General features: G+C 38.7%; 3 protein-coding genes across 3 annotated transcripts; 2 read left to right on the top strand and 1 right to left on the bottom strand.

Moving 5' to 3' along the window:
- The first annotated feature begins 1034 nt into the window (after positions 1 to 1034).
- On the top strand, positions 1035 to 6004 carry cptp (ceramide-1-phosphate transfer protein). Its single transcript, XM_034695943.1, has 3 exons — positions 1035 to 1142; positions 1250 to 1403; positions 3999 to 6004. Exons 2-3 carry the CDS (start codon positions 1270 to 1272, stop codon positions 4519 to 4521), a joined length of 657 nt encoding a protein of 218 aa, XP_034551834.1. The 5' UTR covers positions 1035 to 1142; positions 1250 to 1269; the 3' UTR covers positions 4522 to 6004.
- Positions 6005 to 9396: 3392 nt separating this feature from the next.
- On the top strand, positions 9397 to 10574 carry ubxn10 (UBX domain protein 10). The gene is made up of 2 exons (XM_034695074.1): positions 9397 to 9486; positions 9650 to 10574. The coding sequence occupies exon 2, from the start codon at positions 9739 to 9741 to the stop codon at positions 10501 to 10503; it is 765 nt and encodes a 254-aa protein (XP_034550965.1). The 5' UTR covers positions 9397 to 9486; positions 9650 to 9738; the 3' UTR covers positions 10504 to 10574.
- Positions 10575 to 14421: 3847 nt separating this feature from the next.
- On the bottom strand, positions 14422 to 25423 carry zgc:193690 (ATP-dependent RNA helicase DDX19A). The gene is made up of 11 exons (XM_034695273.1): positions 25236 to 25423; positions 25004 to 25067; positions 24722 to 24914; positions 20801 to 20893; positions 20392 to 20494; positions 18244 to 18358; positions 17991 to 18168; positions 17650 to 17887; positions 15443 to 15605; positions 15168 to 15359; positions 14422 to 15076 (listed from the first exon to the last, which is right to left on the bottom strand). The coding sequence occupies exons 1-11, from the start codon at positions 25296 to 25298 to the stop codon at positions 15015 to 15017; spliced, it is 1464 nt and encodes a 487-aa protein (XP_034551164.1). The 5' UTR covers positions 25299 to 25423; the 3' UTR covers positions 14422 to 15014.
- Between the last annotated feature and the right edge of the window lie 374 nt (positions 25424 to 25797).

Genomic DNA, 25797 nt, shown 5'->3' with positions numbered 1-25797 from the left:
TAGTTATGATCATAAAGGTTGACATCAAGCGGCAACCTCTGGTCTAAAAATGCGGATGAGGCCAATGCGGAAGTGCTAAAAACTGCAGTTCATCAAGGATCCGCTTGAGGCTGGCTCCGGAAGTACAGGAAGTACCGGAAACCACATACACACCAATTCAAATATAGTATAAAATATGGACGTAGTATCCGCGACGTCACCCATCTGTTTCTGAAGCACTGTTTTGAGGCAAATCGTCGGCAGGAGCCAAATTGCTGCTGTCGAGCAATCGTGACATAAAGAGGCGGGCTTTGAGCCTCCTAGCCAACAGCTACAGTGTTCTCGCCTATCAATCAAGTCAGCTGTGCCTCTCATTGGAAGACTCGTAATCTCAATAGCTTCGAAATTGCCACGTTAGAAAAAATTCACCCCCTGTACAGTGTGTGACGATCATGAAATTAGCTATCCAGACTACACTCATCTTTTGTACCAGGCTGTAAACATGTTTATTTCTGCTGTAAGAATGTCTTTTTTGAATTGGTGTGTATGTGGTTTCCAGTACTTTTGGAGCCAGCCTCAAGCGGATCCTTGATGAACTGCAGTTTTTAGTACTTCCGCATTGGACTCATATTTTTAGAACGGAGATTGCCCCTTGATTCATACTCATTCACTCAATGATGGTAGAGGCTGCTATTTATTGAGGGACCATCAGTATTAGCTAATCTCATTCATACACATTCACACACCACTGAACAAGCGGGAGCAATTTGAGGTTCAGTGTAATGCTCAAGGACACTTCGGCATGTGACCTCAGGAGCTGGAATCGAACCGCCAACCTTCTGATTGATATATCACAGTTTCTACCCACTGAGCCACAGCCGCCCCCAAAGAAAAATACCTTAAACGTGTCACACTGCCATTAATACTCTATATAATACACATAAAGTAATAAATCTAACTTCAAATATTCCTTACCTTGCTCGAAAAGCAAAGTTTGTGTAACGCCCAACCCCAACTTTTATTTTGAAGGCAGAGTTTTCAATTTCCTGTTTGCTCGGTACGAGTCTGCGCAGTAGAAGCGGATTAGGTCAGGAGTGAGCAGTCGATCCATGGACACTGGAAGGCATGCTTAATTGACTCTTTACCTTAAAGTTTGACTGCAGGTAAGTTGTTCAGTCTCAGTTATTACATGTGTTCTCACTTCCGGTTCATCCTCCTCTGTTCGATTCATTCACTCATTCATTTGTTGTCTTTCTGCTTCTATCGGCAGCACTTCCGCATCGAGAAACCATGGCTGATTCTGTGGCTGTGGACGATCAGAAATTCTGCTTGCAGGAGGTTCTCGACACTTTCAAGTTGTGCTTGTCGGAAAATAAAGAAGTGTATCTGGAACACTACGTGGCTGGGTGGCGTGGGCTCGTGAAGTAAGTGTTTATATTTTGGCTTTTGTCGGACATGCTCAGGTGGATTGTGGAGCATCTGCTGTGTTGACTCATTAAAGGTGCAATGTGTAGAATTTAGCAGAACAGACATACATGGAATAAAATGCTCATAAGTATGTTTCGATGAGTGTATAATCACCTTATTTAAAATGTGTTTTGTTTTTGTTGACTTTGAATGAGCCTTTTATATTTACATAAGGAGAGGGACCCCTTCCATGGAGGCTGCCATCTTGCTCTGAAACATTTCTACAGTAGCACAGAATTAACAAACTACACACCATGCACATTTCAGATTCAGATTCAGAGAACTTTATTAACCCCAGAGGGCAATTTGGTTTTCAGTGTACCAGCTTGTCGACAAACACAAACAAACAGACAAACAACACTCAACCGCCAACATGTCAGTGACAACAGCAGTGCAAGATGGGGCTTGTCATAAAGAGTAAACAAATGTTAAAGCTGCTGTCAGGAACTTTTGTTATGTATTGATTCTGGCGCCCCCTAGTGGACAAAGTGATGCCTCTTATCTCTTGTCCTATACATGCATAAGTAGTGTTTTCAACAAAAAACTCATCCTGTTGTCTTTTGACAGTCAACTTTATCAGGCAATGTGATTATTTTCCATGAAAGCAGTCAAATAAAGGCTGTTTCTGAAGCGAGATATCCATCATCTGGTCTGAAACCTACCCCCTCAGGATGGTTTCAGGCACTCAAACTGACAACAGAGAAGGTGTTAGTGTTGTTGCTGATGGTCTTGTTTGCTATTGAAGGTCATAAAGAGGCATCGGTATCATTTTCAGTCTGTTTCTCAGACAGTTGAAAACTCCTCACAGGGCCTTTAAAATAGATTAAAATGATATTTTTTTAAAAACACAGTAGCCAGGAATAAATACTAAAAAACACCTTTATAAGTACACAACTTCACAATTTCACAAGGTCAATGTAAAACAAACTGCTATCAGCATTCAGAAGTCTGATGGCAGAAGGAATAAAAGAGTTTGTGTATCTGTTTAAGAGGAGCAAGACCACTCCATCCTGCTCCACCGCTTACAGCATTACACTGGCATAACTGGTTCAGCCCTCTCCTGGCTCTCATCCTACCTCACAGACAGACAGCAATTCATCTCCATTAACAACTGCTCATCCCACTCCATTTCAGTAACCCATGGTGTCCCTCAAGACTCGGTGCTTGGTCCCCTCCTTTTTATTCTGTACATCCTACCCCTTGGTCACATCATTCGCCATCATGGACTCCAATTTCACTGTTACGCCGACGACACCCAACTCTACCTTTCCACCAAAACAATCAGCGCTGCCACTGTTTCCACCCTCACCACCTGCCTATCTGCAATAAAATCTTGGATGACCACCAATTTTCTAAAACTCAATAGTAACAAATCTGAAATCATCATCATCGGCCCCAAATCCCTCCTCCCCTCCGCCCAGGACTTCAAGCTCTCCATAGACGGTCACTCAGTCACCCCCTCCCCTCAGATCAAAAACCTTGGCGTCATCTTCGATCAGACTCTCTCCTTCCAACCCCACATCCGTCACATCACCAAAACTGCCTTCTTTCACCTCCGCAACATCGCCCGCCTCCGTCCCACTCTCTCCAAATCCGCTGCTGAAACCCTAATTCATGCTTTTATATCCTCACGACTCGACTACTGTAATAGCCTCCCGTATGGTCTTCCCTCCTCCCATCTACAAAAACTACAATACGTACAGAACTCTGCTGCCCGGCTACTCACCCACTCCCGCTCCAGAGACCACATCACCCCTGTCCTTCAACAGCTCCACTGGCTCCCCGTAAAACAGCGCATCCATTTCAAGATCCTGCTCAACACGTACAAATCCCTCAAAAACCTGGCCCCCCCATACCTCACTGACCTTCTCCAGTACTACCACCCCTCCCGCCGCCTCCGATCCTCTGACTCCAACCTCCTCACTCCCATTACTAAATCCAAGCACCGTACCTTGGGGGACCGGGCCTTTGCCATAGCCGCCCCCACCCTCTGGAACTCTCTCCCCCCCACACATCTGTGCTTCTGACTCACTTCATTCATAGCTTTCCATTCCAATGATGTGCATACCTATTACTTTCCTTCCTTTTTATTATGGTTTGTCTGTCTGTTTTCTTGTCTTGTTATATAACAAAAAACTGAAAATAAAGTATTTAAAAAAAAAAGAAAAAGAAAAGAGAACTCCTTGGCGAGGATGTGTCCAGGTTGGCTTATTATCCCTCTGGCTTTATTAGTGATGCGGTTCCTCCAAAGGGAACCCAGATCCTGCTGCTGTACACCAATCATTTTGGAGCAGACTTTAACAATACTGTTCAGACTATTCTTGTCTTTCAAAGAGAGACCATGAAACCAGCAGATAAAAGAAAACATCAAAAGACTTTCAATAAAAGAGTTTCTTTGCAAAGATTACTCAATAAAGGAAGGATATATATATATGTTTCCCTTTCTACACACTGTACCTTTAAATAAAGGCACACGAGCACACCTCAAACACAGAAGTCAACAACATATCATTAAGTCATTAATATATTGTTTTGTTTATATCTTTTGAAAGGTTTCTGAACTGCTTGGGGAGTGTCTTCGGCTTCATTTCCAAGGATGCCGTCAACAAGATCAAGATCCTCGTCGGCTACCTGGAAGGAGAGAATGGTTCCCAGTATGTCACTTTCCAGTCAATGATGAAATATGAGCTGGATAACGAACTTGTGGACCTGACCAAGAGAGGCAACCACCAAGAGTCAGGCTGCCGTACTCTCCTGAGGCTCCACCGTGCTCTGAGGTGGCTGGAGCTCTTCCTGGAGCGCCTCCGCACCAGCACCGAGGACGGCAAGACTTCAGTCATGTGTGCGGAGGCGTACAACGAGTCCCTCGCCCAGCACCACCCTTGGATGATCCGCAAAGCTGCAGGCTTGGCGTTCTGCGTGCTCCCCGGGCGCGCCTCTTTCTTGGAAGTGATGAACGTAGGCACACCCGAGCAGGTCGTGGCCATGCTGGGGGAAGCACTGCCTCTTATTTCAGAAGTGTACCAGATCACTGAGGAACTTTATGCTGAAAACAACATGCTTGACTTACCGTAGAAGGAAAAAGGAGCTGTTACTTTTACATTTACATGAGTCAATATTTACTACGTGTCCTCGCTGGATGGCTGGAAGGCTGGAAGGCTGGCTGCTAATCCTGTTTGGTGGTTTAGGTGTTACTCATTCTCTGAACACTGTTAGATAAAGAAAAAACAATCATAATTTCACTGACACTAATCTGATACCACTGTATTACAAGATTTAAGTATAAAAATAGTGATATTTATAATTTATATGATGTTGCATGTTTATATTTACTCTTTATACTGCACCTCTGAATGATCTTTGTACTTTAAACACATGAAGGGAACTACAGTGGAGCCCATAATTCTCTGTTCCTACTAAAAGCTGTTGTTGTTCATTATTTGTCAAGAAAATTACCAAGTTAATACGATATTTAGAACAAGAGCTGCAATGATTACGCAGTTAATTGATAAGCTGATCAAAAGTAAATTAATTTGATCTGATGAATCATTGATATTATTTCTAAAATGAAAAAAACAAGTATTTGATTATTTGCATTCCTTAGTTTTACCTAGAACATATTCCAATCTGAATTTCATGTTTTAGTGAAATGCTTTAATTCATTGCTTTTACCTTCTACTTGATTATTTCATATTGGACCTTATGAAATACTGCATTTGTTCCTTTGTCTTAAAAAAATACAGACTAAAAGAAAACTGCCATCTGAAAGTATTAGAAGTGATTTTTTTGTAACTTCGCTAGTCATGGAAAAAGTATTTTAAGAAGTGCCAACAGTTCTAAGTTTATCAGACAATCATAGGGAGATCTGGAAAATGTGGATACAAAACTGCTACAAACAAATACTGATCATTGTTTCACAGTTCAAGGGTTATACCAAAAACATGACATGATATTCTGAGGGATACAACCTGTCAGGCATCATATTTTGTAACTTATTGAACAGCAGTTTTTAGTGGTGGACTCAGAGCTGTGGACTTCACTGACATAGTCTCAATGCAACCTTTCATTTAAAGCTGCTGTGAGGAACTTTTGTTATGTATTGATTCTGGCGCCCCCTTGTGGACAAAGTGATGCCTCTTATCTCTTGTCCTATAAATGCAAAAGTAGTGTTTTCAACAAAAAACTCATCCTGTTGTCTTTTGATAGTCAACTTTATCAGGCAATGTGATTATTTTCCATGAAAACAGTCAAATAAAGGCTGTTTCTGAAGCGAGATATCCATCATCTGGTCTGAAACCTACCCCCTCAGGATGGTTTCAGGCACTCAAACTGACAACAGAGAAGGTGTTAGTGTTGTTGCTGATGGTCTTGTTTGCTATTGAAGGTCATAAAGAGGCATCGGTATCATTTTCAGTCTGTTTCTCAGACAGTTGAAAACTCCTCACAGGGCCTTTAAAGTATATATGACATGAATGTACTGTACTGTATAAGCTCTGTACTATGTACACTATATTATCATTACAATTTATAAGTTTAATAAAACAAATCCCACATGGTTGATGGTTGTTTTTATTAACCAAGTTCATGAACATTTATTTGTTTACTTTGATTCTGAAGAATATTAACACTGCATGCACCAAACCTTTCTCTAGTAACTGTCTCCAGCATCCACCTTTAATTCATGTTTTTTAGCATGAATATTTTACTTTTTATTTTTTTCATTTTAGTTTATTAGTTTATTAGTTTAACAAGTCTACAGTTTGTATGAGTAGTCATCTAACAAAGAAAAGATAACACAATTTTACATGTTGACACTGATTTGTTTCACACAATAAAATGCACAACAACAATGACCAAAAAAGGAGAAGGCTGAAGCTCCAGGCTTGTTTTTTGCCTCTCCTGTACAATCCATAATATTTCCCAAAAACATCAACAGAACCAGTAAAGAAAGTAACAAAAACACTTAAAATACATTACACTCTTTCATTCTCATTAGGGCCCAAGCACCGACTGGTGCGAGGAGCTAATTGTATCTGATAGGATTATTATTATTTTAAAATTATAATATTCATTTAATATTGTATTCATTAATAAATTTGTATTTTAGGCCTTTTTGAAACTGTGCAAAGAACTACACAATTTCAACTCGTCACTCAGTCTGTTCCATATTTTTACTCCTAAAACTGAAACACATCTGCATCAGCTGACCTCATTGCTACAGGGAGAAAGTAAAAGGAACCAATCAGGTGTCTTCGGCCCTTCCAAACTGCAATGGAAAGCAATCAAGTATATTTACCTAAAAGCAATCCACTCATAATTGTATCCATAAGCATGACCTCTATATACAGCGCCATGCAAAAGTATTCCCTTGAACCTTTTCCACATTTTGTCATGTTACAAGCACAAACTCAAATGTAAAGGGGGCTGAACACGTATGCACAACACACTTTTCAGATTTTTATTATTACAAACCATATCATCTTCCTTCCACTTCACAATTATGTGCTGCTTTGTGTTTGTCTATCACATAAAATCCCAATAAAATACATTTAAGTTTGTGCTTGTAACGTGACAAAATGTGGAAACGTTCAAGGGTTATGAATACTTTTGTAAGGCACTGTATTTGTTATTCTCATTTTCTGCAACTCCTAATGTTTTTCACCAGCTCCTTTACTGATCATATTACTGCTGCCTCCTTGTGAGGTTGTTCTTTGAAGGCTGGTTCTTGCTGCTGAGATTGATGCATGTGTCAAATACAGTGTACTTTTCCACACCTTTCTGTATGTATGCTGCTGTGTGACATGTTTGATGTGTATAAAAATAAACAGCACTTAAGATGTCACAGAGATGTCGCCCCTTAAACCAGCACACAGTCTGAGATCCTCTGGTAGTGCTCTGCTTGCTGTTCCACAGTCTAGACTAAAATCTAAAGGCGACAGGGCCTTCACTGTCAGAACCCCCCGACTGTGGAACAGTCTGCCAGAGGAAATCAGATTTGCAGAGTCAGTCCCTCATTTGATTTCACTACTCAAGACAGACTTTTACAGTAAAGCTTTTATTTTGTGAATTTATTTAAATTTTTAACCTTTTACTTCTCTGTTTTTACTGTCAGTTTGCTTTTATTTCCTCTCTCCTTCTATTGTCTGTTTTTATTGTTTTTGTGAAGCACTTTGTTTCTTATATTGAAAAGTGCTTTACAAATAAAAGTATTATTATTGTTGTGACTGTCCTTGGCCTTTCCTTTTCAAGTCACTTTGGGAGGTGATGTGGTTGTTCCTTACACATAGTTGAATATAGAGTGTAATTAAATTGACATCCAAAACCAGATTTTCCTTTGGGTGATGTTCCCATTTACTGCAGTGAAAAAGAATGTGACTTACATTGTCCAGTTTGTTCATTCAGCTTGCATGCATGTATGGTAAGAATTGTGTGCTCCCTTCACCTTCCAACAAAAGAATAGGCTACCTGCCCTAATTTATACACCTGGGGCCTCATGTACAAAGACTTACGTGGATTTCCTACTGAAACATGTCGTAGGCTCAAATCCAGAAAACGTTGTACGCACTAAAATATCCAGATGTATGAATCTGTGTGCAAGGATCAACAGCTGTAGAAACGTGCGTACGCCAGCCAGGAAGTTGGCGTGAGGCATCGCAATTTCCACAGTCATTTCACTCTTGATACATCTGAACTTTTCCATGAAAAAGAGCATACGCCACATTTTTATGCCTACGCACCCTTTGTACATGAGGCCCCTGGTGACCACCTGGTGACCAGCAGACATTCAAAAATATATCACTGTCAGGGAAAACACCACAATCAAGTGGTTAACAAAATACCTAAACAAATAGCTCCTACAATAATAATAATAACTAGAAAGGTTGCATTTCCTGAAAGCAGATGCGTTGAAATGCTGAAGCTGAGGGCTGAAAGCTGTGAAACACAGCTGAACATGTGGAAGAGTAGTAGAAGTAGTTGAATTAATGGAAGTGGAAGAAGTAGAAGAAGTGGAAAAAGTGGAAGAATCACTCCTCAAATCCACTTCAACTTCTTTAACTTCTACAGCTTATAGCTTCAGCATACTTTCACTTATAGACTCCATTCACACTTTAAAGTGTTCACAAGACTTTCAGCTATCTACACGTTTCACTTTTTTGATACCTTTCAGGAAATGCAACCTTTCTAGTTAATATTATAATTAATATTATTACTATTACTACTACTATTATTATTATTATTACTATTATTATTATTATTATTATTATTACTACTACTATTATTAATATTATTGTCATAAACATTATAAATATTTTAATTATTATTATTATTATAATATTATTATTGTTGTTGTTGTTGTTGTTGTTATTATTATTATTATTATTATTATTATTATTATTGTTGTCATAAATATTATTAATATTATAATCATTAATATTATTATCATTGTTATTATTATTATTATTGTTGTTGATGTTGTTGTTGTTATTATTATTATTTGTTATTATTATTATTACTACTATTATTAATATTATTGTCATAAATATTATAAATATTTTAATTATTATTATTATTATAATTATTATTATTGTTGTTGTTGTTGTTGTTGTTGTTGTTATTATTATTAATATTATTATTATTATTATTATTGTTGTTGTCATAAATATTATTAATATTATAATCATTAATATTATTATCATTGTTATTATTATTATTATTATTATTGTTGTTGTAGTTGTTGTTATTATTATTATTTGTTATTATTATTATTATTATTATTATTATTATTATTATTATTATTAGTAGTAGTAGTAGTAGTAGTAGTATTGGGCTGTGGTAGTGTAGGGCCCAGAAATCCTGGTGCGGTTAATGAAGGTCTGGATGGATCTGAACATCTGGCACATCTGTTGAAGCAGCCGCAGTACCTCACTTCAAACACCAGGGGGCGTTTCTCTGCCTCCAACCACAGCTGGTCGTCCAGGCAACCAGACTGTCACGGCAACCTCGCTGACGCTGAAGAAACTGGACTTCCTGCTGAAACTGGTAAACTGCAAAAACCGACCCTAAACAAACTCACTGAGACACGATCTTAATGTTTAACTTGTGATACAGCTTCACTTCAGGTCACTCGATCTCTTGTGAGGTCAAACATCTATAACACTTCGATATTAACTTCGATATGACTTTCTCTGCTCTGTTTGCGAAGGGCTGAAGGAAGGAAAGGAGCGTAAATCTTCTGGAACAGACTCTTCAGATCTCTAATGCAAGACAGGACCTTATATCATCCACCTTCCAATGCATTTAACGCGTCCAAAGTCCTCCAAAGGTCGAAGTAGACCCGCTGTAAGAAGCTCTCTATTCGCAGATGAGACGGACTACAGCACCCAGAGGCCTCCTGCGTCTCCAGACCCTCCTGCATCTCCAGACCCTCCTGCGTCTCCAGACCCTCCTGCACACTACAGCAGGCCAGACAGAAACCTCCGCTGCCAGTCCCAACCCATCATGTGGCAGACCAGCCAGCTGAGCCAGGATGAAGTCTTGCAGATGCTGCATGACGCCCCAGCAGCTCCACCACAGTCCTTAAACAAGTACAAGGTCCTTCCCTCCATAGAGAAGAGACAGACAGATGTGGGGAGTCTGGATAAACACATATCAAAGCTCCACCTGTGTGATGATGCTGCCCTGCAGCAAAAGCACCCCCCTAGAGTGAAAACCTGCACCTCTGAGAGTGACCTAAAGGGTAATGTATGGCCAAAGTACCCTCCAGATCCAGGACCAGTCGCAGCCAAAGATGGATCCACTGGTACTTTGCTCCTGGCAATCAGAGCACCATGTGGGAAGAGATTTCAGCAGCACTTTGACTCCACAGACACCCTGCTGGCTGTGAAATCCAGAGCTGAAGTGGAGTATGGAGTCCAGTATGGAGAGGTTTCCATCGAGACCATGGATGTGCCTCGGAGAACCTTCACAGACATGGGGATGACTTTGTTGCAGTGTGGCATCATGAACAGATCGGTGCTGTGCATCTCTCAGAGCGACAGCGAGGTGGAGAGAGTCTAACTTCAAATGTGGAGTGTTGATCATTTAAAGTCTGACTAGAATTAAAATCATGCTTTGTGATTCTTTCTTGAGTTGGAAGATCGAGTCTCACTTTGCAGAAGGATGTGTGCACAGAGTTTGATCTGAAGTTTAGTTTGTGTTGAAAATAAGATGAATGTTTTGACTAATCTCACGGTTTGAGCTAATCCCAGTGTGATATGCAACTCAACACAAGAGATGAGGAAGTCTGAAGTCTGCAGTGCTCATGCATCACAAACAGAGACTTTTCAGGGATAATTATAAAGATGAAATTAAAACCCTTTCAGAGCGAACACTTATGATGATGAGGAAAAGGGATTACATGGTCTGTGAATTTTCTGGCTTTTTTAAACTTTGATTTGAATTTTTTAGTTTTTCAAAGATCTGTTCATTTGAATTATACAACATACTGAAGATGTAAGCAATTAAAGGAAGTGATGTTTTTTTGTATAAGAAACAAAACAAGTGACTGAATGAAAACACAACCAATGATAATAAATGATATTAATTTAAAAGAAAAAAGGAAAACAAAATAAATAATAGTGAAAATGCACTTTTTCTGAAACCATTAAAAAAAAGGAAATTGTTGATTTACTTTAGCTAAATCAAAAATATTTTTATGCCATGTATCTTTTGCACAAAAGGGGATTTGCCTTCTTGTATTTGTTTGTTGGTGCAATCAACATCATGTAACATATAACAGAAAAATATGATGCATGCAAAAAGAAGCATCCTGACACCCTATGTGATTTCACATTGTAAATTCTTGCCTTTTTTGAATGTAAAGAAAACTGCAATTAACATGGGAATGTGCAAGAAATCTACCTTTGTTTATTTGTAAAATATAAGTCTGATGTGTATTTTTTGAATATAATAGTGTATTTTTTGTCACCTTTACCTCCTTAAAACATCAAAACAATAAAGTCTATGAATCTACCTTGTAACTTGTTGTGCAGATTCACTTCAATGCATCCTGTATGACCACAGCTATAACATGTATGTTGTCTGTCAGTTAAATTACCTAAGATTCTATTCTATTTAATTAAGTAATGATCAGAACAAGAACCTGTGATAGTTATAGATTTTGATAAGAACACTTTCTCTCTGTGAGGGTTGCAGAGACACCGCTGCAGAATGCACTCTCCCTCTGTTGTTGACATTTACCCCGTTTGTTTGTGATTAAAGTTCTTGTATGCCAAGTTGAATCTTCCTGGTTGTCACATTAAAATGCAGAGGCACAGGCGTAGGTTATTAGGTTGTCTTTTTGGGGAATCACATCACAATAAACTAACACAGTTACGGCCCGGGTTTCAAAAGTTTGTAAACACAAATATCCTCCAACTTGTGAAATGTTTTTTAATGAGTGTCAGTGTTCTCATGGTCTCAAGTTCCCTTTCAGTATCCTTGATTATGTATCCTTTTTAATCAATCAATCAATCTTTATTTGTACAGCACCAAATCACAATAAGAGTATCTCAAGACTCTTCCCAAACAGAGCAGGTCTAGACCGTACTCTGTTATATTATGAACAAAGACCCAACATCAAGACAGGATAAGATCCAGTCCCCTCTTACAGACAGGACTCAGTCTGATCTCATCTTAATCCACCATGAGCAGATCACTTTGCAGCATTTAGCAAGTTACAGTGGCAAGGACAAACTTCCTTTAACAGGCAGAAACCTCCAGCAGGACCAGACTCATGTTAGACACACATCTGCTGAGACCGTGTTGGAGAGAGGGATAGAGGAAGATGAAAAGAGAGAGACAGTGATGATAGTGGCAAAATAAACCAGGAAGTGAGCGGCAACTCAGAGGAACCTACGAGACAAGGGAGCTCAGGGACTCCAGATAGGTCTATGGTTAGTAACTTTAATGGGACAGGGAGAGTTAGGGCAGAAACCTCGAGCAGAACCAGACTCATGTTAGACAGACATCTGCCTCAAACAAGTTGGGATTGGAGAGAGAGAGAGAGAGAGAGAGAGAGAGAGAGAGAGAGAGAGAGAGAGAGAGAGAGAGAGAGAGAGAACTCAGAGTAACCTACGAGACAAGGGAGCTCAGGGACTCCAGAAAGGTCTATGGTTAGTGACTTTAATGGGACAGGGAGGTCTCTGCAATGTTTTCCTCTAAATCAAATGTCTGGCATATGTAACCACTGAACCACTCTGACTGTATTTGAAAAGTTCATATCTCGTTTTTAGTTTTCATTTGAACTGAGAAAGCCCTTTCTGATCCCTAACATAACAGCACAGAGATTACCCCTGTCTGGTTTTCACAGATCTTCATGAAACATAAAACCTGTTTCTAAACCAAACTTAACAATAAAACAACCGATAAAGATGTGACGACACGTAAAGGTGAGAAGAGCTGCAGGTGTTAATGCTGAGGTTACATATGGCCGTTATTAATGTCATTCTTAATCTTAACACCTCACTAAAGAGCAAAAAGGCCACGTTTAATGATTCTCACTCTGCTCTAATTAAGTTCGATTTCTGGATGTAGAAGAGAAATGCCCTGCAGAGGCAAGATGTCACTGATGAAGACTCAAAGTACCAGGATATGACTGGTCAGTTATCTCCTCACATTAATGTAACATATACATATGTTGCTCACGCAGGAAAAATGTGCTAAAAGTACATTTTGTTGGGCTGCTGGTGTCCTAGCGGTCTAAGCGCCCAACGTATAGAGGCTATAGCCTTCGTCGCAGAGGTCGCCAGCTCGAGTCCTAGCCGGTTGACCATTCACCGCATGTCATCCCCCGCTCTCTACTCCTCACATTTCCTGTCTCTCTTCAGCTGTCCTGTCAATGACAACAACAACATCAAAAAAGGAGGTTGGTACAACTTAAGACTAGGTACAATAAATGAGAGAAAAATGAAATAAAGGAGCAATGATTACTCAAAAAAATGTATATAGGGGTGCTGGTGGCCTGGCAGTCTTAGCGCCCCACATACAGAGGCTACAGTCCTCGTCACAGAGGTCGCCGGATCGACTCCAAGCTGTGACCATATGTTGCATGCCTTCCCCTCCTCTCTGCTCCCCACATTTCCTGTCTATTTTCAGGTGTCCTGTCAATAAAGGCAAACTCAAGACCTACCTTTCTAGTCTTGCTTTAAACTGAGTTTCATTCAGTTTTATTTACTTATTCATTTATTTATTATCTAGTTCAAATTTTAGTCACTTTTATTCTATTTTATTTATTTATGTACTTATTTATTTTTTTAAGTATAGCATGTTATTTTCTTTTAATGGTGGAATATTTTAGTGTTTATTATCTTAGAAATGTATTTTATTTTGGTGATTTAAATGTCCTGTGTAGAGTTTTAACATCTTATTTCACCTCCAGTGTTTCCTCAGTTCGTTCAGCAACTTCTTATTTTTTTTTAACTTTTATTGTTTTTATTGCTATTGTTGCATATACTGTGTTCTTAACCTTAGGATTGTGTGGTGGGTTTGGGGTCAGGATCTTTTTCTGAATTTATTCTATTTTAAGTTGTTTTAAAGTACAGCAATTTGTGTTACAATGTCATTGTATGAAAAGCCCTTTATAAATTAAGTATGATTTATTGATTTAAAAGCCCAACAAATATAATTAAATAATAATAATAAAATACATTTTGTGGTCTGATACGAGCCAATTCTATCTATTTATCAGATGTGTACATAGTGTGTATACATCTGTAATAGTTGCCATATTTTATTTAATTTTACTATATTCTATTTTACCTTTGTCATTGCTATGGTTATTGTTATTATATTTTTTAACTATGTAAGTACAATGTTGTATTCCCCTGTCCTGTGTTGTAAGCTGCTGTAACAAAAGAATTTCCCCCCATGAGGGACCAATAAATTATATCTTATCTTATCACAACAATCATTTCAAGCATAAGGAACACAACCAGGTTGAAGTGCCACAGTATTTATTTGTTTTTCTTTGGACACACACAAACCAAGCAACAGCTCCGGCTTCACAGTTTGATTTATCACCAACTCAAGAGATTAGGAAACTTAATATTCAGCTGAAACGTGCATTCAACTCTTAAAATACTTCAAGTCCCTCAATGATATTTGATCTGAACTCAACCTTGCATAAGCAATGCAAAAGTCTGAAGATAAGACACATTGCTTTATCCCGATACTACAATAATAATAATAATAATAATTCACTTCAAACAATCAAACAACACAGCAAACAAACAACCTGTAGTATTATCATCACCACTCTTGAATGCTGTTTTAACAGCCTGTGGTGGGTTTAGAGTCTAGGAGAGACTGCTTTAAGGCTTAAGGTGACTTCAGTGAACAATCCAAGATGGACAAATCAAATTAAATTCAAGTGAAAACTTTGGCACAAATATCTGCCATGAAAAAAGTTTGCAAATTCAGCATGCAAATTTTTTTTCTGTAAACAATAAAATGCAAACAATAAACTCCTGAAAGAACTTGAGTCACAGGGAACACTGCTTCAGTGATGGGGAGTGCAAAGAGCGAAGCATTCAGCTGATCAGAGCTTCTATTTCTTCGAGATTGGTCGTGTCCAGCTTTGTGATTTTTCTGTCTGTGAGGGAGAAACAAAAACAATGAAGTCTAATCGAGTCCTTGTTTGGTTTTTCACAACATTCACCTGTTAAAATAAAAGACAAACTTACTGAAGTGCATCTCAACTTGTTTGATGATATCCATACTGTGTTCGCTGTCGACCATGTTCACAGCGAACCCTCGTCTGCCGAAGCGTCCTGTGCGCCCGATCCTGTGCAGGTACGTCTCATTGTCAGCGTTCCCATCCAGGTCCACTGGGAGGTCAAAGTTGACCACGAGGGACACTTGTTCCACATCAATACCTGAGATCAACAGGACCACACATTCGTTTAGACATTTAGCGTCAATAAACAAACAAATCATATTCATTGTTAATCCTCCTCACCTCTGGAGCACACGTTGGTGGTCACCAGCACCTTCTCCTTTCCGGTCCTGAAGCGCTCAATGACGGCAGCTCTCTGCTCCACAGTCATTTCCCCGCTCAGCAGCGCCACCTGGTGGCCTTCTCTGGTCAGGTTTTCAGCCAGCCAAGCCGCCATCTTACGAGTCTGAGGAAATGTTATCAGTAAAATTGGACCCTTCATACTTGTTACAGATATTTCTTAGGAAATTATTGTCATGGATTTGATTCATTAGAAAAAGTTCCAAAGCAAAAAACTTCTCCTAGTGTAACTTCTGGTTGATTCCTAATCTTTGTTTTGATGATGCACAATGTGGTCCTGATTGTGAATGATACGGGTCTGAAGTGTTCTGGTTCCCTCTATTAGCCTGAGCAGTTTTGTCCTCTAGCATTGTAGCTAGCATTGTTTGAGGCAGTGAAAGAAACGTGTGAAGATCAAGAGAGGTGGAACGCCATCAGTGTTAAAATCTGAGCTCCTATCTGCTGTCATTCAACAACAGCTTAGCTTTTGGCCTTGTTAAGATGAGAGCTTCACAATAAACTATGAATAAGTCCTTAATTTGTTTTTAAAAAATCATGAAAATAATCTGAATGCAAAAATTGCTGCCAATGCTGGCGTATGCATCCCAGGCCAATAGGTGGCGGTGTAACTTTGAAACACAAGAGAATATAACCCAAGCGGCAACCTCTGGTATAAGAATATGAGTCCAATGCAGAAGTGCTAAAAACTGCAGTTCCTCAAGAATCCACTTGAGGCTTGCTCCAGAAGTACCGGAAACCACATACACACCAATTCAAAAAAGCTGATCTTGGAGACCTGTACTGCCTCTACTAATGCAACAGAGAGTGATGTTTAATTTAGGTGCAGACCAAGATCATGCATTATTTTTTCCAGGGTTTGACTTTGCACCTGTACTTTGACACGTGATATATCTGAGAGGATTAGAATTTATTTCTTTATGATTACAATATTTAATTATGATGTTCATTTCTCCTTTACTTTTATGAACATATATTTTTATACTTGTTTGTCTATGTGTATTATTGTTTGTATGTATATTCGCTGGAGTAGACATCTTGGTTTATTTTATTTTTGTTATCTATTTCTGCTGTCATAATGTCCGAATGTAACTATACAGCTGGAAAAAGAAAAAAAAAATGTTTTCACATTGTACTGTTGATGAGAAAAATCAATAAATAATACATTTCAAAGATATTGAGATTATGAGCCTTCCAATGAGAGGCACAGCTGACTTGATTGACAGGCGGGAACACTGTAGCTGTTGGCGAGGAGGCTCAAACTCCGCCTCTTTACGTCACAATAACTCAACAGCAGCAATATGGCTGCCGCCGACGATTGGCCTCAAAACAGCGCTTCAGAAACAGATGTGTGACGTCACGGATACTAGGTCCTTATTTTATACAGTCTATGAGATAACCACACGCCTGTGTGAAAGCGGCTATGACGTCACCGTTTCCACAGGGTCTGCGTATTACCTCACGATTGCTAGTTTACACGGCAACAGAAGGAGTGACGTTTTCAAATTAATCCACTCTGACACACGGCTTCAGTAGTTTGTTTTCAGACATCCAAAAAACTGTTTCTGTGTAAGGGAACAGCTCACACACAACAACAGATTAGTGTTTTCTCTTGGATAAGTTTCTGTGGAAACATCCCCTTCATCAGTCTTATAATAAGCTGCATGGAAATGCAACAAACGATCAAATCTCAGATGCTGCCTCTCGAATTCAACTCCATTTCACTTCCCAAGTTGATACTCAAACTGAAAAGAAATCTGGGATATAATTCCTCCATCACTTACTGAAGGCTACACTGAAAAGTTAGCCTCTGTGCCATTGATTCTTCTATAAGCCCTACCTTAAACATACAATTGTGTCCACCATAGGGTTCTATTTACGGGGAAATAAGCACTCAAAATCAGTTCCGACGTAGCAGGAGGTAGAACAACCAGAGCGCCTTCACATAACAGTCCATTCAGGGAGAGGTGGTTAGCAATTAACTGGGAAAAAATATAAAAGGGTTCTGATTGTATAAGACAGACTGAAAATGTTCCAGATTTTATGTTTGAGGCCACATCGCCCAGCCCTACACGGATCCAACAGAAAGGAAAAGCTTTGGATTTCTCATCATAATGCAATATGTACAGAACAGGTTTTAACAGCCGACTTACACGACAGAAGATCATGGCCTGTGCGATGGTGAGGCTGCCGTAGAGATTACAAAGAGCTGTGAACTTGTCCTCCTTCTCCCTGCAGACTACATAGAACTGCTTTATAGTGTCCAGCGTCTCCTCCTCGCGCTTCAGCCTGATGATGTTCGGCTCGGGAACTACCTGCTCTGCAAACTTCCACACAGAGTCCTCAAAGGTGGCAGAGAACAGCAGCATCTGACAGTTCTTTGTCAGCTGTCTGCATGGGGACAGAGGGGAAAGAAAAGAAACGGTGTAATGAGGCACAAAAAGGCACCCGTCTCTCTTATTATCATTTCAAGGTCTCTGTGACAGGAACTCACCTGTGGATACGAATGCTCTGGTCCCGATGACCCTGGGTGGCAATCATCACATCGGCCTCGTCCAGCACAAACATGGAGATCTTCTTCGGGTCAATGAGCCTGTATTTGGTGCACCAGTCGAGGATTGTGCCTGGAGTTCCAATGACAATCTGCTCCTGCAACTTGACGCCTCGCACCACTGAACAGAAAGAGAATCAGATGTCCGTCTGATGGGTGTTTTTGGAAACACAATCATGATTCTGGGGACACTTACTTTTATTTCCACGAATGCCGTATGCCAGCCTCACATCGGGGTAGAATTTCCCCATCTGCTCGATGACTTGACCAATCTGCAGTGAGAGCTCGTAGGTTGGCGCGATGCAAAGGCACTGAAAGAACACGACAGCTTTTAATGGCAAGTCTTTATCAGCATTATCATATATGTGAGTGTACAGATTTCATGTAATGTTCAGGCTGGCCACACACTAGACAACTTTTAGATCCTAACTGTGGGAGACAACACACATAAGACACATCATAGACGGTAGAAATAATGGACGTAGTATCCGTGACGTCACCCATCTGTTCCTGAGCGCTGTTTTGAAGCCAATCGTCGGCAGGAGCCATATTGGAAAAGCTGAAGTCAACCTAACTTCTGTCGAGCTAGTGTGAGGTAAAGAGGCGGGCTTTAAGCCTCCTAGCCAACAGCTACAGTGCTTCCGCCTGTCAATCAAATCAGCTGTGCCTCTCATGATGGAAAACTTGGAATCTTAATATCTTCGAAATTGCTGCGCTATGAAAAAATTCACCCCTCCTGTACAGTGAGTGCCGATCGAGAAATTAGCTATCCAGACTACACTCGTTTTTTTGTACCAGGCTGTAAACATGTTTATTTCTGCTGTAAAGATCGGCTTTTTTGAATGGGTGTGTATGTGGTTTCCGGTACTTCCGGAGCCAGCCTCAAGTGGACACTCGAGGAACTGCAGTTTTTAACACTTGGCAGGAGGGTTGCTGCTTGGAACACACACACACACTAGACCAGGGTTGTCCAAAGTACAGCCCGGGGGCCAATTGCGGCCCAAGGTCCATTTAATTATGGCCCCAAACTTCCATCTTAAATTGTGTTATTATAGCAAAGAAATTAATCACATTCTGAATCATCTGTACATTTGCAGTTTCTTTCAAGCACACAAACAAAACAAAAGTCAATCCAGAAATGTCTCAAAAAGCTTCATATGGACTACTTTTATAAATTCAAAGCTCTGGATATTCAGCAGGAATATAATCAGGAGGAAACACAAGAACTCTTAAAGCTGACAGGTTTTTGCAAATGAATGTTTTTATCATGATGTGAAAATGTTCTTGATTAACAATAAAAGTTCAGAAGACACAAAAGAGGACACAAGACAAGATCAAAATTATGAAATTGTGCAGACAAGGCAAAATTTGGTGCATAAAAAATGGTTCAGAATGCAGGACAAGAATGATTTAGTTCTTAAATTGTTGTCTGCAAGTCAGAAAAGTCTTAAAAACAACATGAAATAGAAGTGTGATGAAATCCAGATCCTGATCCTGTCAGAAAAATAACGAGACAATATTTTTCCCCACATTGCCCGACCCGAATGAAAAACATTCTACAGAAGAAGATAAAGTTTGCTAATGTTTAAGTGGCTTGTGGAGAACTGAGGATTTCCTAGTTACTGATTTATTGAGAAAAAAATGTAAAATAATTGTTATTAAATAGAGATTTCATATATAACTTTTATGATTCCTAAGTCACCTAAGTCACAGTAGGAGCCACTGGCCCTGAAGTATTCTGACAACATCAAATGTGGCCCTCTTTGAAAAAAGTTTGGACACCACTGCACTAGACGATTCCATAAGACTGCTAGACCACACACTTTACGTTTGTGGTAATTATTTCTCAATGGTGACTCCTCTGACAAGAGATCTCACAGAAACTGGTGTGTTCAAGTGAGTTCAGAAGATTAACACACATGGAGGACGATCGATATGAACAGCTGACTGTGCTGGCGTGTTTTCTGTTTCTCCAGTGAAAAACAAAAAAGAAGGGATATAATCTGGGAGAATTATTCTCTCTCTTCTATTTCAGTATTCCACATGGCTCATGGAGCAGATGGTTTCTGTTCCCAGACATAGTTATGAGCTACAAAAGTACACAACATCTGGTTAATGACACTTCCCTGTCAGCTCCTCTAATTGGTATTCTGTCAGAGGAGGTCTGACCTGGAATCGTAAATATCAAACAATGTTGTTGATATTTATGATCCCAGGGCGGTGAGGCTCCAACACGGATGGGAGCACACTTGAGGATTATTTGGACAAATAATCCGTACGCAACAAGTCAAATATCATCATGAAAATTGGGGCCTCGAATCATCCAGTGTGTGAACAGCTTTACCTGAGTCCACTTGTTGGTGGGGTTCACGTGGCTGAGCATGGCCAAAGAAAAGGCAGCAGTTTTACCCGTGCCTGACTGAGACTGGGCGATCAGATTCTGAGGTCTGAAAACAGAGAAGAAGAATGACGTGAATAAATCAAAGCCACTTTGACGGGAGGAAGACGTTCATGACTGTTAGTTCTGGCATTAAAATTAAAGCACGTTAATTACAGACCAGTTTAAAGATGAACCAAGTCATTAATAAAAAGTAATTAAAACACATTAGTTTTTTTTGTCTGTTTTTCACATTACAGACATTAAAGTACAGCAAACACTTGGTCATATTGCTTGATGCACTTCATCAGTGATGATTCATTTCATGCGCACTGACAAATTGATGAACACTTGTTCCAGGAATAAATGCACTCACGGCTGTGCCAACATCATGGGTAAGGCACTCTCCTGGATCCTAGATGGTCTATTGAAGCCCATGGTGTACACACCCTTCAGAAGCTCTGGTTTCCTATTAGTCATGAAGAAAAAAAATACACACATCATATTCACACTTTCTCATGATGAGGGTTATTTCTGGTAGTTGTGGCGTGATCTTGACTTATTTATCTTGTTCTCAGGGTTTACTGGGATAATTCTATTTCATATGTTTTCTTTTTTTTTGATCAATCTTTTATTTATTTTTTTTACATCAGATGACATCGCAGTCCAACACAAACTATTTACACATAACCAAGGCAGTGTCACAAATGAAAACAAAATTAAATATGAGACAAAATTGAATATGACAAAGAATGAATAAGTACATTAAAGAGGGGTGACACATTCATCCAAACATTTGGAATAAAAAATAAAATCAACAAATAAATAAAATAGAATTTAAAAAAATGGGGGTGATAGGATAGTGATTTTCTACATAGCTTATTCTGTCTTCTGTAAACACTTTTATCATTATTTTATTGTATTATTTATTATTATTATTATTTTATTGTATTTGGGTCATTGACATGACGTGCATATTTTTGTGTCCGAGTGTGTGTTATTTTTAAGACATACATCAATTGATTCTATAAAACCTGCTTATTTTAAATACAATTTCAGTACATTCAAATATTGAGATTTATTTTATTCTTAAGATTTCAAACCCTGAAAATGTCAGGTGGTGCAACTGTCCGAGCAAGTGAACTGACTTAAAACACTATAAAAAAAAGTATTTTAAGAATAATAAATTCAAATTAAAACACCATGGCATGATTTTAAATATAAGTAAATAATAATAGTAAAAGTAATAAACATAATTTCATTAATATCAATAGTTTAAAGGCACCTAAGGTTATTTAAAAACTTTTGTCCGGCAATTTGCATGTTCTCAAATGTCAGGGTGGCACCGCCGTACTCATGGACCTTTTATTTTGAAAGTAAGTAGTAATAATGGACTTCCACATATTAAATCATTAAGAGGAACCCTACTAATTGCCATGGCTGAGTTAAAAGGTTTGTAGATGTCTCTTAAATAATAATAGAAAAGCTTTTATCTACTTATAGGTGGATGGTAACACTTTCCATGTCAGGTGGTACAACCAACCTAAAACTGTAAAAATTACATTTTATACCTGGCCAATAGAATGCAAAAATCCTAATATATTGTAAATAAAAAATATACTCACAAAACAAAAATGTGTAAAGCACTGTAACCACTCTAAGGGATACTTACTAAAAGTTTCAGTTAGAGTAAATGATAGGAAAGTACATATATTTGGACAAATATCTGGTTGCGCCACCTGACATTTTTCGGGTGTTCAAGTTAAGAAAAGGGTAAAAAAAAAACCTATTTAAACACTTAAAAAAGCTGTTTAACATACAAGCCTTGTTAGAATACATTATTCCAGAAACAAAAATATGCATTGCGACCATTCTGGAAATACTTAAAAAAAAACTTTAAAGGCTTATTTGTCAATGACCCATTTATATCTTATTAATTGCGTCTTCTATTGATATTATTTGATATTCTTAATTAATGAACTTTAATGGCTGAATTTCCCCCCGGGATAAATTAAGTATTTCTGATCTGATCTGATCTGAATCTAATTATCTCAGGATGACAAATCTTGTTTTCTTGAGATAACATGACAACAAAACAAGCTGTGATTCCAAGATAAGATCCAGAAGTCGAGATCTCTACAAACCAACCTGATATTACTCTGACTGAATACTATGTGTGGATGGATGTGTGCTCAGGGCCTCCATACTGTAAAAGAAGTTGAAAAAGTGTCAGCACACGCAATAAGTTCAACACTTTTATAGTAGAAATAGACAGCAGCTCAAAGAAACGAAAAGCATCTCAAGAAGAGAAACTGCTTCAGAGAGAGGCTCATTGGATCCACTGCCTGCAGACAGAGTCTCCTAGAGGCTTAAATGAGGAGGTTTCTTTATCCTGTTTCTTGTAGCATTTATTTATTTATTTGTCTTTGGTATTTTGATGACCCACATTTCAATTGGGGTGGTCTTTTGGTTATCTTTCTGTGTTTGTGCATTCTTGAGTCTGGAACAGCAATAGGGTGTTTTATTGGCATGATTTTGTTATTTCTTGGTTATATCTTTTTGGTTATATGGTTCGGGTTGGTTTTATAATCGACTGTTTTTTAGTTTGACTATTTTTTTGCATTGTTTTCCTTTGTGCAGTCTACAGTGACCACAGAGGCTTGTGTTTTGACTGGCTGTTCCATTTATGTATTTGTTTATTTTCGGCTCCTGTGTTATACTGTTGATTGTGATTTATCACTTTTTTAAAATGTCCTGTTTATTCAAGTTGTTCCTTTGTATAATTTTGTGTCATTTTGTCACATTGTTTTTTTTCTGTGGTTTGTACCTGGCGATTTACACCTACCTTGTTTGTGAGATGCTGATGAAAGCCGAGAGCTGAAACGTGTTTGTTTCTTTGAGCTGCTGTAAAAGTTTTAAACTTATTGCGTGTGCTGACATTTGTTCAACTTGTCGTCCTTTAGGGTCAGCACTGAATGACTTTTTGAATACTTTTGAGTGAGCACGCCATTTCTTTGCCTCCATACTGTCAATCAATCAATCAGACTTTATTTATAAAGCGCTTTTCAGACAAATAAGGATTTCTTCTGCTATCTTCAGCTACGTGACTTCATTATGGTAAACAACAAGGGCAGGTGGACCCTACCTATTAGGACAGCTGTAGAGCAGTTATTCAACAGTGACCGATCAACCTTTAAAAGCATTTCTAGGATTTATGAAGCTCTCATGTCAGATCTTATCTTACCTGACTGGGACAAATCTAGACTGAGATGGGAGAAAACCCTGGGGGTTAATCTGGATCTAGATCTGTGGGGCAGTCTTTGTAGAGATAGTGTAAAATCTATGATCAACTCTAGATTTAGATTGACACAGTTTAACTTTCTTCATCAGCTCTACATGACCCCACAGAAACTACACAAATACAACTCCAACATATCGTCCCTTTGTTTTAGATGTGGCTTTGAGGAAGGGACATTCCTGCACTCTACCTGGCAGTGCTCTAAACTTCAGCGGTTTTGGAAGGGATCATGTGATACTATCTCTAGTATTTATGATGAAATTCTTCCATTGGATCCAGAGATTTGTTTGCTGGGCAATCTTGCTCATTTTAATTTCAAAGATAGCTATGCTATCAAGCTCATACAAATCTTGCTGATCATTGCCAAAAAATGCACTGCCTTAAAATGGAAATTAAACGTGGACATTCCTGTCAGACTCTGACTCTCTGAAATGAATACATGTGTTCAGCTAGAGAAAATAACTTACAGCCTGAGAAAAAGGAGTAAAACATTTTATAAGATATGGTAACCCTATCTGGACTACATGGAAAACCTGCCATCTCACATTATTGACTGTGCCACTGTATAACAAAATTGTATTGAGAATGTCTTGAAGATTCATTTCTGTCTCTCGTCAGTTTTTGTAATTTATTTTTTATTATTATTAATTTTATTTTTACCCTTTTTTCTATTGATTGTAATAGTTATTCAGGAACTACCTATTGTGTGTATTCTGTCTTTAATATTAACTCTTCTCATACAGTAGGCCTTCTCTTCCTTTATGTCCTTTGTAGAAGTCTATTTTCTGTTTACGTGTTTAAATTTGAAAAGCAAAATAAAACATTAAAAAAAATAAAATAAAGCGCTTTTCTGTACATAACTTCAAAATAGGAAAAATTAAGAAAGAGATCCAAGCCCCAGCCCCAAACCCACCCCATAATCCGAAGGTTAAGAACACAATATATGCAACAAAAGTAATAAAAACAATGTTAAAGAGAAAAACCCACAAACCCACTCACAGCCTGAGCTCCTCAAAGGTCTTCACAGAGTACAGAGGAGAGGTGGGGTCCCTCTGCAGGACCTCCACCTGGTTTCTGTTCCGGACTAGAGACCTGCGGATGAGTTTATTCAACAGAGACTGCTCTGCCAGGTCCACTTTGTCCCCATCTTTTCTCACACCTCCATTTTCTTTATTCTCTGGCACTATGTTGCCTGCGTAGATAGAAAAACAACACAAACAGCGTTTAAATAACCTCCATTAAAGACCTTTAAATAATGTTAAAAACTTTAAATAAACTTACCATTTATGTCTCCTCGTATATTACGTGTGCCCCGCACTCGATCCACTTTTTTAGAGAAGTCAAACTAGTAAAAAAAGAGCAGTTTGTCACATTATTAGCTTAAAAAAAAGAGCTTCTTTGAGTTAGCACGTCAGCAGTTATATAGCATATTAAGCTAGCCTGCTGTCGAACGATTAGCAGGTGATTTTTGAAGTAACGGTGACTTTAATAGCCGTTGGTCACCTTTACTTACCTGCACGGAGGGAGTTGTAGCTTCTTGAAAGTCGACAGCCACTGCCCACGAGTCTCCAGACATTTTCAAACCTTGCTTTGTGTGTGTTTCCTTCGAGAACAAACCACACTTTTATCAAAAAGTTTGATGTCAGCGTGGGTGATGTGCCGCCGCTGCCCCTGACCTGGACCACACCACGGATGCTGCTTTCAGGAAAATCGGACATCTGTCAATTATGAGAACTAAAAACAACCAAAAGCAAACAAATCATTAAAAAATAAATCAAATTGAAAGCTCTGAGATCATATACAGCATCTAGACTTAATCACAACTCATAGGAGTCTTATGAGATAAAAGTTCAGGGACAAGTTAAATCTCCAATTTATTTTATCCTCTCATATCTATAAGTCCCAAGTATTACAGCATCACTCTATTTTGATATTATTCACCGACACACATATTTTCTTCCTCTTTTATAATCATTATAATGCAACCTTAAAACAAATATCTTTTCATTTAATTCAGAGAAAAAAAGTTTTTGTGTATTGAAGTTGATATTTACGAGGTTTGAAAGGGACATTAA

Source organism: Notolabrus celidotus, chromosome 11 (genome assembly GCF_009762535.1).
Source record: "Notolabrus celidotus isolate fNotCel1 chromosome 11, fNotCel1.pri, whole genome shotgun sequence".
NCBI lineage: Eukaryota > Metazoa > Chordata > Actinopteri > Labriformes > Labridae > Notolabrus > Notolabrus celidotus.
Note: the sequence above shows the minus strand (reverse complement) of the source record. Positions and strands in the feature narration are given on the sequence as shown.

Coding starts and splice junctions, on each gene's coding strand:
- cptp (XM_034695943.1), top strand. CDS start 1,270: ATGGCTGATTCTGTGGCTGTGGACGATCAGAAATTCTGCTTGCAGGAG. Junction 1,404..3,998: donor GGGTGGCGTGGGCTCGTGAA/GTAAGTGTTTAT, acceptor ATCTTTTGAAAG/GTTTCTGAACTGCTTGGGGA.
- ubxn10 (XM_034695074.1), top strand. CDS start 9,739: ATGCATTTAACGCGTCCAAAGTCCTCCAAAGGTCGAAGTAGACCCGCT.
- zgc:193690 (XM_034695273.1), bottom strand. CDS start 25,298: ATGTCTGGAGACTCGTGGGCAGTGGCTGTCGACTTTCAAGAAGCTACA. Junction 20,894..24,721: donor ACCTTTGAGGAGCTCAGGCT/GTGAGTGGGTTT, acceptor CATGACTAATAG/GAAACCAGAGCTTCTGAAGG. Junction 15,606..17,649: donor AGGCCATGATCTTCTGTCGT/GTAAGTCGGCTG, acceptor ACATTTCCTCAG/ACTCGTAAGATGGCGGCTTG.